At 36.2% G+C, this 13,622-nt stretch overlaps 1 protein-coding gene across 6 annotated transcripts in view; it reads left to right on the forward strand.

The window, feature by feature from the left end:
- OSBPL6 (oxysterol binding protein like 6) overlaps positions 1-13,622 on the forward strand; it is a 97,243-nt gene that overhangs the window by 54,989 nt on the left and 28,632 nt on the right. For 2 of the 6 annotated variants that reach the window (XM_035331414.1, XM_035331418.1), the window contains exons 4-11: positions 2,148-2,270; positions 3,875-3,928; positions 4,638-4,751; positions 4,908-5,072; positions 5,573-5,705; positions 6,142-6,245; positions 7,216-7,308; positions 12,306-12,380. In XM_035331414.1, the coding sequence (XP_035187305.1) occupies positions 2,148-2,270; positions 3,875-3,928; positions 4,638-4,751; positions 4,908-5,072; positions 5,573-5,705; positions 6,142-6,245; positions 7,216-7,308; positions 12,306-12,380 (861 nt within the window). The remainder of the gene's footprint in view (positions 1-2,147; positions 2,271-3,874; positions 3,929-4,637; positions 4,752-4,907; positions 5,073-5,572; positions 5,706-6,141; positions 6,246-7,215; positions 7,309-12,305; positions 12,381-13,622) is intronic. The other 4 variants (XM_035331416.1, XM_035331420.1, XM_035331417.1 and 1 more) reach the window with 3 other exon arrangements.

The raw sequence follows: 13,622 nt of genomic DNA on the forward strand, positions 1-13,622 counted from the left end.
GATACCAGACAAGTCTAATGCTTCAGAAAGAAGATTTCATTTTAAGATACTTCAAATAAAAAAGTAAGATTGTTACTGAAAATGTGAGGATACTGTTATGGAATACTTGGCAGGAAAGAAAAAAAAAAAGTTCAAATTCTGAAACAGTACTGGGAAATCCCACATGAAACATTCTGTTCCACTGGATAAAATGAAATGTTTTGTTCTGTTTTGTTTGAAAAGAAAAGAAGCTTTGTATACAAAAAGACAAGGTTCAGAAAAAAAATGGTAGTGGCTTCCTTATTGCCAGAACCTGAGGTATAAGCAGAACCTGTGTCTGTAAGCTACATGTGTGTTTCCTGGCCCTGCTGTTGGATGAGCCAACATCAGATGGAGGCCCTTCAAGCACATCACCATCACCTTGTTTTTCCCTTGCTTCTTGCTGTTCTTGCAGCAGAAGGGTCTATGGCATAATTTCCCTCTTACAGGGCACATTCAGACCAAACCTAGACTGGGGTGAGCCACAGTTACAGTTGTCAGGGTGGCTTTATAGCAGCTTGTGGCACTGGTGCAGCAGAAGGTAGGTATCTGTATTGCACTGAATAATGGCTCATTTTGTCCCCCTGTATCTGGCCTTTTGTTTAAATGAATAGCTGTATGAGATTGTGTGATTTCTGGTTGAGAAGTAATCAATACTGATGTTATCTAGTAGATAAAAGACTTATGCCTGCAGCTGATCTTCTAAAGGAGAAATCAATATGGTGAGGAGTCAGTTGGCAGAGTAGTGGAGAGAGATCCTCTGCTTGCCCCAGGGGACTCATAGTTTAATTTCCTCCCTCAAGAGCCAAGTGCTTCTTCATAGGGAGAAAATAATGCATATGTGCTTCCTTCTACAGTAATGGAAATAGAATGTCCAAGCAAATCACAGTGAAAAAAAGATAGTTCTTGAGCACAGTGTTTACAAGCACCATGATAGTTCCAGTTTGCAGTTATGCAGGGAAAGTTAAACTGAGTAAAAACTTTTATTAAAATTTGCATACGTAGTGTTTGGAATAGAGCTTTTCATCCTTGTCAGATTAGCAACTTCTTATTGAGGTTTGTAAATGTATAGCTTGTTGCTACTTTTAAAATTGTATTTCCACAATGGTAATGTTCATGTTATCAGGGCTGTGTAACTTGGAAAGTTAGGAAAGGCTGACAGTGCTTGTCTTCGAACAGGTTTGTAGAAAGTGGAGGAAAATTTTTTCTTTAAAAGTTTGATGCAGGATGACCTTGTTCCTCTCCCAATGACTTAATAATATCACTGGGAGTTGTGGCAGTTGAGAAAATGCTAATTTACAATTATCTAGTATACTTATAATTTTGTTGATTGCAATAGTAGCAAGAGAATGTGAATAAAGGCATGGCTCTTTTTGCTCTTTAAAAACATTGTTCTTTATCTGTTCATTATGGTATATCACAAGTCAGGCTCAAGTCATACAAGTCGTCATGCATAACAAGTGGTATGTGCAGGCAATGTGCTTTAATTGGCTCTCAGAAAGGAGTACAGCTGGTTGTGTCTGAAATGATACAGTTCATATTCTTTTCTCTAGGGGGAAAATTAGCTAGCTTCCCTATGCATTCTCTTAATGCAGTGAAAAGGAACGACAGGAAAATTTTAAAAAGATTAATTTCCTTTTACAGATTCCTAAAGGTGCAATTAGCCTCTGAAACTCTGTGTCACAAAATGTCATTGATGACAAGAGCTAGGCTATGTTCAAAGCAACAACAAACAAACCTCTTCTGCTTGTTTGTCTGATTTTAAGGAAAAATCAGAGTATCCAGAATCAATGTAGATGGTACGTTAAAGATAGAAAAGTTACACATTTTTATGAGCAGGGAATACCACAAAGTGCACGCTACATATAGTTAGCAGTAAGATTTCTACCTCATCTCATCTTATTTCACGATCCCATTATTTTTTTGAGGAGTACTCTGAGTAAAGGTAGATTTTTAACACACAGATTTTTCCCATGCTCTACTTGTAACATCTATCCAATCCTTTTAGTTCTTACAATGCAGAGATACTCTTTGTTTTGCACTGGAGAATTTGTGCTACATATAAATGCAGTTTTATATTATGTGTACACACAAGTATTAAGCAATGTGTCTTCATACTTTTTCACCAGGAACCTGACAGCTGGGAAATCATAGAGGGTCTGAAAATTGGCCAGACCAATGTCCAGAAGCCAGACAAACATGAAGGCTTCATGCTGAAAAAGAGAAAATGGCCCTTAAAAGGTTGGCACAAGGTAAAGGTCTCATAAAACAGTCAAAGGATTATTACTTAATTTTGTGAGTTGGGATGTTTTGTCTAGAGGAAATAGAATGGCTGTAAAACAAATGCCCAGGATTTCAGTGTATGACTTTTTCTTCAGATTGTGTAAAGAATTAGTTTGCATACACAGCTTTGTGGCTTCAACATTGCAGACCATGCTGCCTAATGTTATATTTAAACACCAAAAGAACATAAAAGGAGAGTTTATTTAAAAACAAAACACTAAAAGCAAACAAGCAAAAAACAATAAGAACTTACGGGATAACCCACTGCTTCCACTCTTTTATAATACATTATGTTACTATGTTGTTTCTTAGACAAATGTCTGTTTTAGGAACTTAAAAAGAGAACAAGGGGAGTCTAACTTTCACACTTCTGTAAAGGAGTTTACTACTGGTGATCCTGTTTTCATGCTGACTTTAGAGTAGTTACCAGTGAAAATACCAGTTACCAGTAAACAATGTTTAATGTAGCAAGACCTTCACAGTTCAGCATCCCCATTCATTCTGCCTTATATTTCATTTAGGTATTTATGCTGAACTTCTGGTTAGAAACTGTGGACTCGTTAATAAGGTTTTTCTTTTTCAACTACTGCTTTGATATCCTGCAGTTTCTGTTACAATACTTTGTGCTGAGAGCATAGTGAATTTGAGAGACAGTACTAGCGTGTGTTATGCTAGTAACCTGCTAGCAAAGCTGTACCATCATCTGTCTACTGAATGCTTTCTGTTGTATTCTGATGGTTCACAAAGTGCTTTAGTAGCATATCAGATATAATGTGTACAACTTACCGATTAGCTCACCATTTTCTGAAGTACAGTATGCTTTGAAATGGAATATGAGGAAAGGTCATTGGTCTGTGGAACCTAGAGAGGCAGAGGAATAAGAAATTAATACCATGTTTTTCTGAAGTCCATAATGACCATACCTAGTAAAAAGCAAAAAACACAACCCTGTTGTTTTGACATCTTATTCAAGAAGTTATGTCTCCAGCAAAGCACTGTTTTCTCAATGTGTGAGATATTGGTACCATCTGTTGTGCAACTGACATCATTTCCAGAAACATCTTCAGGAGATATTTTCTGCCATAAAAGTACTGACCCTCCTCATATTGTCAATTTAATAGGCTCCCATCAGGAAAACATTGTCATTCCCTTCTATGTCAGATGGCTTACAGAGTCTTGGATAATAATTTGGGAAGAAAAACAGGCAGAAAATGAAGAAAAATACTTAACTCTTTCAGCCCATGGTGTCTTTCTTGTAGACATTATTGAATTGACTGGAAAACAAACAAACAAAAAACCAAACAACCTTATTTTTTGAGGTTTCTTAAGTTAAACCTAGAACATACTGTTGGAAACAGAGAATCTAGCTTTTCTTGCTTAAAAGATCACTGTTGTAATAGAACAAGAATTAAAAATTTTCACTACCATATTTATATTATTTCCAACCCATAAACACTCTTAATTGTTACAGGGTAATCATTTTCTCTAGCAGTTAAATAATTGTGCATATCTTAAATTGCATCGGCTCATAAATAAAATAAGGTGTTTTTTCTTTTTTTTTTTTCACTTTCAGAGATTTTTTGTCCTGGATAACGGACTGTTAAAATATTCAAAGTCACCAATTGATGTAAGTAAAGTTGCAGACTATTTTAAAATTTGTATTCAAATTCAACCTGCCAGAGTGATTAAACCTCATTCTCATACGAGGCATACTTATGACATCACACCCATGAAAGTTGCTGATGGATTCAGAGAGAGAGCTATATAAAGTGTGTGAGGTTTTGCTTGAATTATATCCCCCAAGTTTCTGGCTTTTCTCACTTCTATGAAAATACAAGCTACATTTCTTAAAATAATTTATTCAGTGAAGGTGCTTGAGAGATTAGCCCGACCATGTGTTTTGGTTTTTCAATTTTAATGTTAGTGAGAGCTGATTATTCTGAGATATGTGGATAGGACAGAGAAGTAATACAATGTACTTGAGATATAGGAGGTAGCATTAAATTAGTTAGATTAAATACCAATAACCATCAAGCTGTAACAGCAGGGAGCTAAGAGCTGTCTAATTTTCTCAGCTTCTCACTTACCTGTATTTGTGTGCTGGTGTGAACTAACACATTTTTCATTTGGAGTTGGGACTGCACTAAACACTTGTGAGATGTTTTTCTCATCTATAAAAACACTAAGTGCTTAGTCTGACTGAGGTTTTAATTTTTATGTGGTTTTATATTAAAATATTCCTAAAATGGGAAAACATATCAGCACAAGATATTTTTCTGTTAACTGTAGTGAAGCGCATGATACTGCTAATTTCTTACCCTGCTTTTTGATTTCAGATACAGAAAGGCAAAGTACACGGGAGCATAGATGTAGGTTTATCAGTTATGTCCATCAAAAAGAAGGCTCGCAGAATAGATCTTGACACAGAAGAACATATCTATCATCTGAAGGTAAAAAATGGTGCAAATGTTTATTCTCTTTTCATCTGCAGTGGAAATAAATAATAATAATTAGAAAACAAACAAACAAACAAAAACCAACAACAGTAAAAGATAGGGGGAAAGAGTAATATTTTGAAACTTTCTTGACAGTGAGTTTCTTTCTAGGTGAAGTCCCAGGATTCATTTGATGCATGGGTTTCAAAATTACGCCACCACCGGTTGTACCGTCAGAATGAGATTGTGAGATCTCCAAGAGATGCTAGCTTCCATATATTCCCTTCAGCCTCTACTACAGAGTCTTCACCAGCTGCTAATGTATCAGATGGAAAGGTATGTTGTGTCCTTCTGGAAACTCATGCCTTCTAGGCTTGCTTAAGGGCAGTTTCAGTGGGCTTTGCTGGTAATGCCAATGGTGAAGACCTTCTGCTGGGGGAACCAATGGCCAGCAAAAAGCTGAGAGCACACAGCTGAAAGACTGTCTAATTTATCTGTACCATAGCCTTCATAAACAGGCTGCTATAGAGATCCTGCAAAGAATTCAACATCTCCGGAAAAATTTGCTCTAGCCTTTGGCATTGGAAATAAATCTATTTTTCTGTCTAAATCTGTCTAACACCATTTCACAGTGGTTAGCAAACACAGTGTGCTTCTGAGTTTGTGCTTAGTTTGTTTCTTCATTATGCTCTACAGAACCCCCTGCATCTTGGGGAAGTATATAGTCAAATCACAGATACCACTGAAATCACAATGCCTATTTTATTTCTTTATTCAAAAGTAGGATGATGAGCAAGACATGCAACAGCAAGTGTAAGCATTTTATTATGTCTTAGGTACAACAAAATAACTTCCCATGGCAGTCTCCTATACCTTGCAGTAACAGTCTTCCTGCAACTTGCACTACTGGTCAGAGTAAAGTAGCAGCCTGGTTGCAGGATTCGGAAGAGATGGACAGATGTGCAGAAGGTTAGTCTTTACTTTTTTTGTGCCTTATTCTTTCAGCAAAACATCTTGTTGATATAAAATAATATACAGTCAATGAAAGTGGTTAAGTTTCATCTTTACATGAACATGAGGGAGCTCTTCAGGTACTTAGATGCTTGTGGTGGGAAATTCCCTCTTTGCATGTGGTGGGATGATGCTTTTTAAATTTATTTTGATAATCTATATTATCTTAATGGATATAATTGTTAAAATGCAATCAACTTTTGAGGTTCTGTCTTGTTGCTGACTCAAATAAATATAAAAAACACTCAACATCTCTGAAAATAAGGTTATTAGATACCTTAGTAGGGTTTGGGGCATTTAACTCTTATACAATACAATGCCAATGATGGACATCATGGCAAAAAAATACGTCTGAACTGAAGCACCTAATGTATTTTTGTTTCATGTATGTTAGATCTTGCTCATTGTCAGTCAAACCTTGTGGAACTCAGTAAACTTCTTCAAAATTTAGAAATACTGCAGAGAACTCAGTCAGCACCAAATTTCACAGACATGCAGGTAAATATGTTTGAGAAAAAGTAATCATGTTGAAACATTTGTTCTTTGTGTTAAGGGAAGAATAAATACATTGTTTATTAACTTAGAATGATTTTCTGAAATCATAGGAACTCTTGGATGAAAAGTTTATCTGAATTGCATGTTTATCTTAATTGTATGTAAGTGTTTAATGTGTAAACAGATAAGGTGTATTAATTTGATGTTATCTGATTTAAATAGGATGAATCAAATGATTAAGTCATTTGCAAAAGTAGAACTAAGAACTATTGCAACAGAAATAGATGTATGCATTGAAATTATATTTAAGGAATTGTTACTGTACTGAGTAAGAAACTGTTTTTAAGTTTTTAAGGAGTGGAGACCCAAACCCTCAAAGATGAAGCACACTGCATGTTCTAGGAAAAAGGGCATAGTCACAAAGGTCCTAAGAGGGTTGCACCATTTCCCAGTTCAGGGTGACTGACCACAAGAAAGCAACAGCAGATCCTAAATCCTAAATACTTTATTCCTTTTTTTCACTCAGTCCCCTTGAGTACACAAATCTCCCAGTGGTGTTGCTGCATTGGAAAGTCATCCATATCTCATATCCAATGAGATAACAAGGCTTACCATTGGTTTCAGGAACAGGTGAACCCTGCATTGCTTGGAGTAGTAACAGAATAGAAATACATGAGGGTTTCAAAATCTGGTCCTAAATATTGTGCACTATGAAGAAGGTATACCAATAGTTTTGCTAAATAAGTTAAATACTTATTTACCATTTAATAAGTACCATTTGTTTATAGAAGTGTATGGGTAGCTACACCTGGTCGCTACCATAGTTGCGGGCCCTGGCAGCAGCATTCTTTTCCTTCCTTTCTAATTTGTCAATGTCTAACTCTACAGTTCTTTACTAACTTGGTGTACTTGTCTGTGTTGCTTGTGTCAACGTAATAGTACTTTGTCGCTTTTAACTATTTGTGTAATGTAGGCTAACTGTGTAGATATTTCAAAGAAAGACAAGCGGGTCACAAGACGGTGGAGAACAAAAAGTGTCAGCAAAGATGCAAAAATTCAACTTCAGGTACTGAATGCACAATGCTTTCTTTTTCACTGTACTTTTAGATTAATTTTTAAGCATGAAATGTTATATTAACTGAAAGTAGGAAGTCAATGTACTGTCCTTTATGGTTCTGATGATGTAAATTAAATCTCAGTTGGTTGCTTAAAACCTAGATAAGATAGTGAAAAATGTATTGATTTTACTTTCATTCATATGAAAACATTGCCATCTAGGGAGAGGAGGAGAAGCTGAACACTAGTCAATTAAGGTGCAAAAAAAGCAATATGCATGCAGCACACGGGGATACTGATGTTTCATCTTAAACTTGCCAAGAAGGGCAGTTGAACAGGTGACATCAAGCTAAAAGTAGAAAACATGAGTGAAATACTAAACATGCCAGTTGTCTTTGTTAAGACCTATACTAGGAATGTTACCAATTAGAAGTATTCTCAAAAGCTCTGTCTTAAAGAAAAGGCTGCTATGGGAACAAATTGAATAAACTAAATAAATTTCATGAAGAAAAAAGAATTTTTCCCATCCTTACCGCCTGAGAGATTAAAACTAAAAGCACAAAAATAAGCATACGAAGCTTAGATCACTGCTCGATCCAGGATGTCTTACTGTGTTTTGTCAGAAGTCAGTGTGTGTTTTGAAGTCTAATCCAAAAAATATATTTATTTTTTTCATAACTCAGCAAGTTTTAATGAAGACTATAGTCAACTGACTTCAGGAGCAATCACCACAGTGCTGTCTGTTGCAGAATAAATAAATGTCAGCAACTTCTAATCCATTTAAATTCCTTGAAATTCATGCAAACTTTGAAAGCCTTTAATATGTTCCCTAGAGACACAATAAGGACTTTTCTGTGACTCAGAGGCACAATATAGAGTACTCTGTGGCTCATTTAAGACTGACAATCTTAAGGAAAGAAGAAATTGTAGTTGCGCCAGCTTTCTGATTGCAGCTGTTTTAGGTGACTTTTCTTCTAACAGTTATACTAGATAAATGATAACAGGTTGTACAATAAAGTATCTGTTAGGCTTAAAAGGCTTTATTTGTTAGGTTTGTAAAGCTTCATTTTGTAAAGAAGGAGTTTTGGTGATTGATGTCATACCCTATCCCCAGCATTTGAAGGATCACTGTGTTTTCCTGCTGCTGAATATTATAGGCTACTAATAAATACGAGGAAAATGGATGCAAGTACTTGGTGTCTGTGAAAAGAAAGTCAATACTGCATGTTCTTCGTTCATACCACAGTGGTCTTGGAGAAATTCCTCTCCACAAAAAAATAAATATAATAATAATAATAAAAGATGAAAAAATTATGAAAGCAGTCAATGTATGATCATCTAGTGTGGTCCATGAGGAATTGCAAGTCATTCTTGTGTTGCCTGCACCTTGCAAAGTGACACCATCTTGGGCTTTCTGTGGGAGACTGTCCTTTTGGTACCCGACTCTCAAACTGCTGTTGGTGGCTTCACAGGTCTTGTGCTCCTGAATATCTCAAGTATGGTCACTTTGCAGATTTCCCTGAGAGAGTTTGTGTGCATGGACTGCTCTGCTTGGGTTTGTCACTGCTGGGGAGAGAAAGAAATCTGCTTAACAACAAAGTTAGCTACTGGCAGGCATTAACTTCTGGCAAGTTTAATGGTGGAAATATAAAGCTTATTTTATTAGAGCAAAGCGTTAAATTATTGATGACTGATTTACAAATTAATCTGCAGGGAAACAGAAAAAATAAAATGATTCTAAATTGTATGCAAGTTGAAGGATGTTTACTCCTTTTTGGCTGCTCTGGTATCTTAACTAGCTTTATGAACTCAAATACATTTCTTCCAAGGACTGTCCTGTCCCAGGAAATGTCTAAAGCTGTGATCTGTGCAAGATGGCCTCACTCTGACTGGTTGTGTTTTTCATAATTTGCTCATGTTGCTATTCTACTGCCTTCACATGCCTAGGGTTTTTTAAGCTTGCAGTCCCATTTTGTTCTTCTTTTAGCTATTCCTTCTAGATTCAATGGCCTTCTTTATAGGTAAATTTTTTCAAGACTATGCCAATTCTTTATAAACTATTTATAAGGAAATCCACTATTTAGAAGCACTTTGTCTAATTTGTAATACTTTCTTCATGGAAGCTACACATAATTTGCTAATAAGTGGTGGACAGATTTGATACCAGAAAAGTTTTTGTTATCCTTTTCCTTTCCCCATTCCTCCATACATCTTACTAGTTTTATGGGATAATGCTAATACTAATATTCTAACTTCTAGCTAGTTGTACTATTATTTGTACTATTATTTCTATTTGAAATACTCACACCAGTGTATTTTAGAATGATTGTTAACTACCATCAAAAGAGCCTTTGGCAGTATGACGTTGAGAAACGTCCTTCCAGGGAGCCTGAAAATTAGGGAGCTCTGTAAATAGCTGACTTGTTCACAAATAATGGGGAACAAAGCTGTATTTTTTTTCTAGCTCTGTGTCCACTACATAAGATGGAAGAAGAGAATTCTCCCAGTGAGGTTCTGTATTGTATTCATAATGAGTTAGTAAGATAGCTTTTGTATTCCTGCTAACACGTTTCTAGAATATGAGTGGTAGGTGTATAAAAAAAGTATATTTTAAACACTTTGTACTTAAACAACTTACACAAGTTTGACTACTTTATTTTATTTTTTTTACAAGTACATATTTACCATTTAGGTATACCAGTTCTGTATACGTTTAACTTTGCTCACACAGTTAATCCCCTTGACAAAAGTGGGTTTGCTTCCCCAAGTAAAAAAGCATTGACCATAACATACGTGTATACTTTTATAAGATTTGGGGTTAAGTATTTCTGAATAAACAGCTTAAATTACAGTCTTAAATTCAAAAGAAAAAGTACTTGGACTGCTTCTCTGAAGAAGGATTGCTTACATAAAGGAGGCTTATTTTGTTTTTAAAGAGTCTTTTTAAAAATGTATTAAGAAAATAGTCTGCAACAACAGGTTAGTTGATCTGTATTCATTCATTTTACAAATGTAAAATTTGTACTGTAAAAAATGTAAAACTTTGTACTTTTGTACAAAGTTTTTGTACAAAAACTGACATTTTTTTTTCTTTGGGTAAAAGACTAATTTGTCATTCTCATGGCATTCTAAAGATCTTCAAAGGAAGTAAAAAATAAAATACTACTGAACAGTACTACTGATCAAAATGAACTATCATTGATTTGATTTCCTTCAGTGCTCTAAGATGTAAAGTTCCAAGACTGATTTAAAGGGGGTGGAGGGAGAATTTGTTTAACAAAACTATTTAGCACAGAGTGACCTGAAAAGTCAGCTTGCTCTACTGAGGCTTTCAGCTCGTGAACAACCAGACCCAAAGACTGGGTTGCTACCTTTTCCCTTAAATAAGTACTTACATAAATGTTACTAATCGTAACTCAGATTTTTATGTCACGTTATATTGTGTTTGGGGATAGTGGTTCTGCAGAGCTCGTTGTTCCAATTTAGTAAAGTATACTTGCATTCCACATCTTGCAGATTTTGAGTGCTTCATATATGTATTTGTGCATGTATGTATATAATCTGTACATGTATGTATAAATTCATATATGTCCCTATTAAACTGTAACATTCTTCTAAATTCTTATTCAGAGGACAGACATACTTCTGTAGGGCAGAGAGCTTTGTATTCTGCATATGATGCAGTATCTACTTTAATGAAGTTGGTACTGTCTGTTTTATAGGTTTTATACATGTTTTTTAATATAACAGTTTTACAAAAAAGGTGCAAAACAAGGCTTCTCTTACTGCCATCATCAGAAAAACCTTCCACAGTATGTAGCATTGCCAGTAGCATCTACCAGAGGGTGGAGGGTATGGAGACTTCAGCTAATAATTGGACTACAATATTCTGTTCTTCAGGATGATGTCCATGTGTCCAGTTATTTTATTTCCATGGTGCCCATGTAGCTTTCAGAAAAAAAAAGTAAAAATGTATATAGATTTAAAAATACTGAAGTGGCTGTAGATAAAGATATAGGGGAAGAAGAATGTAAAGGAATTAAAATTTGTTTTCTATAAGCAGAAAGGTGGCTTTTCTTGTCTTCCAAATTCTTTAAATTACTTCAAAATAGTGTCATTTTGATCAGACATAAAGTAGAAGGGCTTTATGATACGTGTGGAGCTCTTCTTCATTAGGCAGACTTGATGTACCATGTACTTGACTTTGATGTAGCAAGATGAATTTTCTTAAAAGTAAAATACAAGTGAAATTAGGCAGGAAGAGGATACATGTTAGGCATGCAGAAAAGGAAGTAGTTGTTAGAATACTTAGTTTTTGTTTGCATTGCTTTATCTGAGATTTTGCATTGCTTTGGAAGCCTTGCCTTTAGTAATGTATAGGAGAAATCTGATCCTATGGAACTCAAAGAATGGTGTGTGGGAAAAATGAACAAATAAGCCCAGGGATGGACACAGAAATTCTAGAGCTGTGCACAGGAATGTTTACATAAGCAAGCTCCCTATAACACACACCCCAACAAGTTTTACCATTGAGATGCATGCATCTCCAGTAAACGCAGTTCATGCACTTCCACGAATGCAAAGTGATCTCTTCCAGAATTCATTTTCTAGATGGTCAAGTGACCCTAAGGAGTTTTGGTTTTGTGTTTTCTGCCATGCCATAGCATCCTTTTTGTTTTCTTATTCCATAATTGTCTTACAGCTCTGAAATGCAGAGCTAACTTTTATTTCATTTTATTTATTTATTTATTTATTGTAGTCTTAGTGAGTGCACTGCAGTCCACAACTTATGGAGATAATTTTAGCGAAGTGCCTAGCTATGTAAGTCTCTGGCATACACAGGTGAGAACATGCTTTATGTTCTCAGAATGTGTAGGCCATACGAGTTAACAAAATTGAAGTCCACTTAAAGACTTTCCCTTTTCTGATCACCTTTCATCTTCCTGTGTCCCATCACCCCTTCCCTTCTCTTTCTCTACTTCCTTCTCTCCTCGCATTCACTGTCAGGAAGGGCCGGCACCGAAGGGCCAGTTCAGCACAACACGACGCCGGCAGAGACTAGCAGCTGCAGTGGCTACAACAGTGAGTGGATTTAAAAATCAAGGGATAGCTCTAAAGATGGGAAGCTGTGCAACTTGAATGTGTAATAAGCTTATAAAGATGTTTCTTACGCTTTATGGAGGTGTCCATACTACCCACTCTCAGCTGCATCACTTAGAAGTGGTCAGGCCTGACACAACTGAATTTCACAGATGTGGGTCTGAGCTTGTTTTCGTGGTACATGTCCCTCCTCCTTTAGGCAAGTGCAGATGGTGATTAGACTCAGGCCCTGCACTATTTGAACATAGCTTTGATATACTCTCTCTTTATTATTCAAAATGGAAAGAAATGATCAAATTCTCTAAAAGATTCCTGTGACAGTCCATAGCAAGACAGCAGAACCAAGGAGATTTGCTACAAACATGAAATCATGAAATTTCTAGATTTTTTTTTTTTTTTTTAGTAATACAAGGTTAGCATTTCCATTTAAGACACTTTCTGTTTACATTCCATTATCCCAAAAAGTCATATTACTACCACTAGTGTATTTCATTTTGCTAAGTCTCCAAGTCTTTGAAACAAAATTTGGAGCTCTGAAATCAATGTGGGGGCTGCTAACTGGGAGGGGAGGTGCTATATGTGAAATCAAATTAGCATCGTAAGTATATCTTCAGCTGCTGCCTTGTCAGGAAAGCAATTATTTGGAATGCACAATACAGACATTAGGCTAGTCCCTTAGCTGATTAGTGCAACAGCTAGATAGGGAAGACAAAAACAGATAAGAAAAAGAGCTCTGTGTAACTAAAGAATAAACTGAGCTTTAAACACAAACCCTTGCTGAGATCAAGCAGTGAACATCAAGCTAAAGTTTTCTAGGGTCTGCAGCTCTAGCCCATAGCTAAAATCCACTAGATCAGACACAGCTTCTGCTTAAGCCCGGCTGCCCGAACCACAAACCTCATTTACTCTTAGGTCCTCATAAAAAACATGAGAGAAGTCACTGCTACTCCAGTTCCCAAATTAACTCATCTAAATTTAATATCCTGTAATCAGTTGATGCCGGGTGTTGATGCAGCATATCAGTCAATAATTGATTGGTAGTCCAACCTCATCAGTCTGCCCACCTAGCAGTGGTATCTACCCCCATCTCAGTTTTCATGGCTGAACAGTGTCAATGGGAGGCTCGACCAGAAAGTCCAGTAGGAGCTAAACAGCCTGGAAATGGGCTGTGCCAAGGAGTGCTCAAGTGGACCAAATACTTGAGCTGGTCCTGGACTGCAAGGC

Source organism: Oxyura jamaicensis, chromosome 7 (genome assembly GCF_011077185.1).
Source record: "Oxyura jamaicensis isolate SHBP4307 breed ruddy duck chromosome 7, BPBGC_Ojam_1.0, whole genome shotgun sequence".
Classification (NCBI taxonomy): domain Eukaryota; kingdom Metazoa; phylum Chordata; class Aves; order Anseriformes; family Anatidae; genus Oxyura; species Oxyura jamaicensis.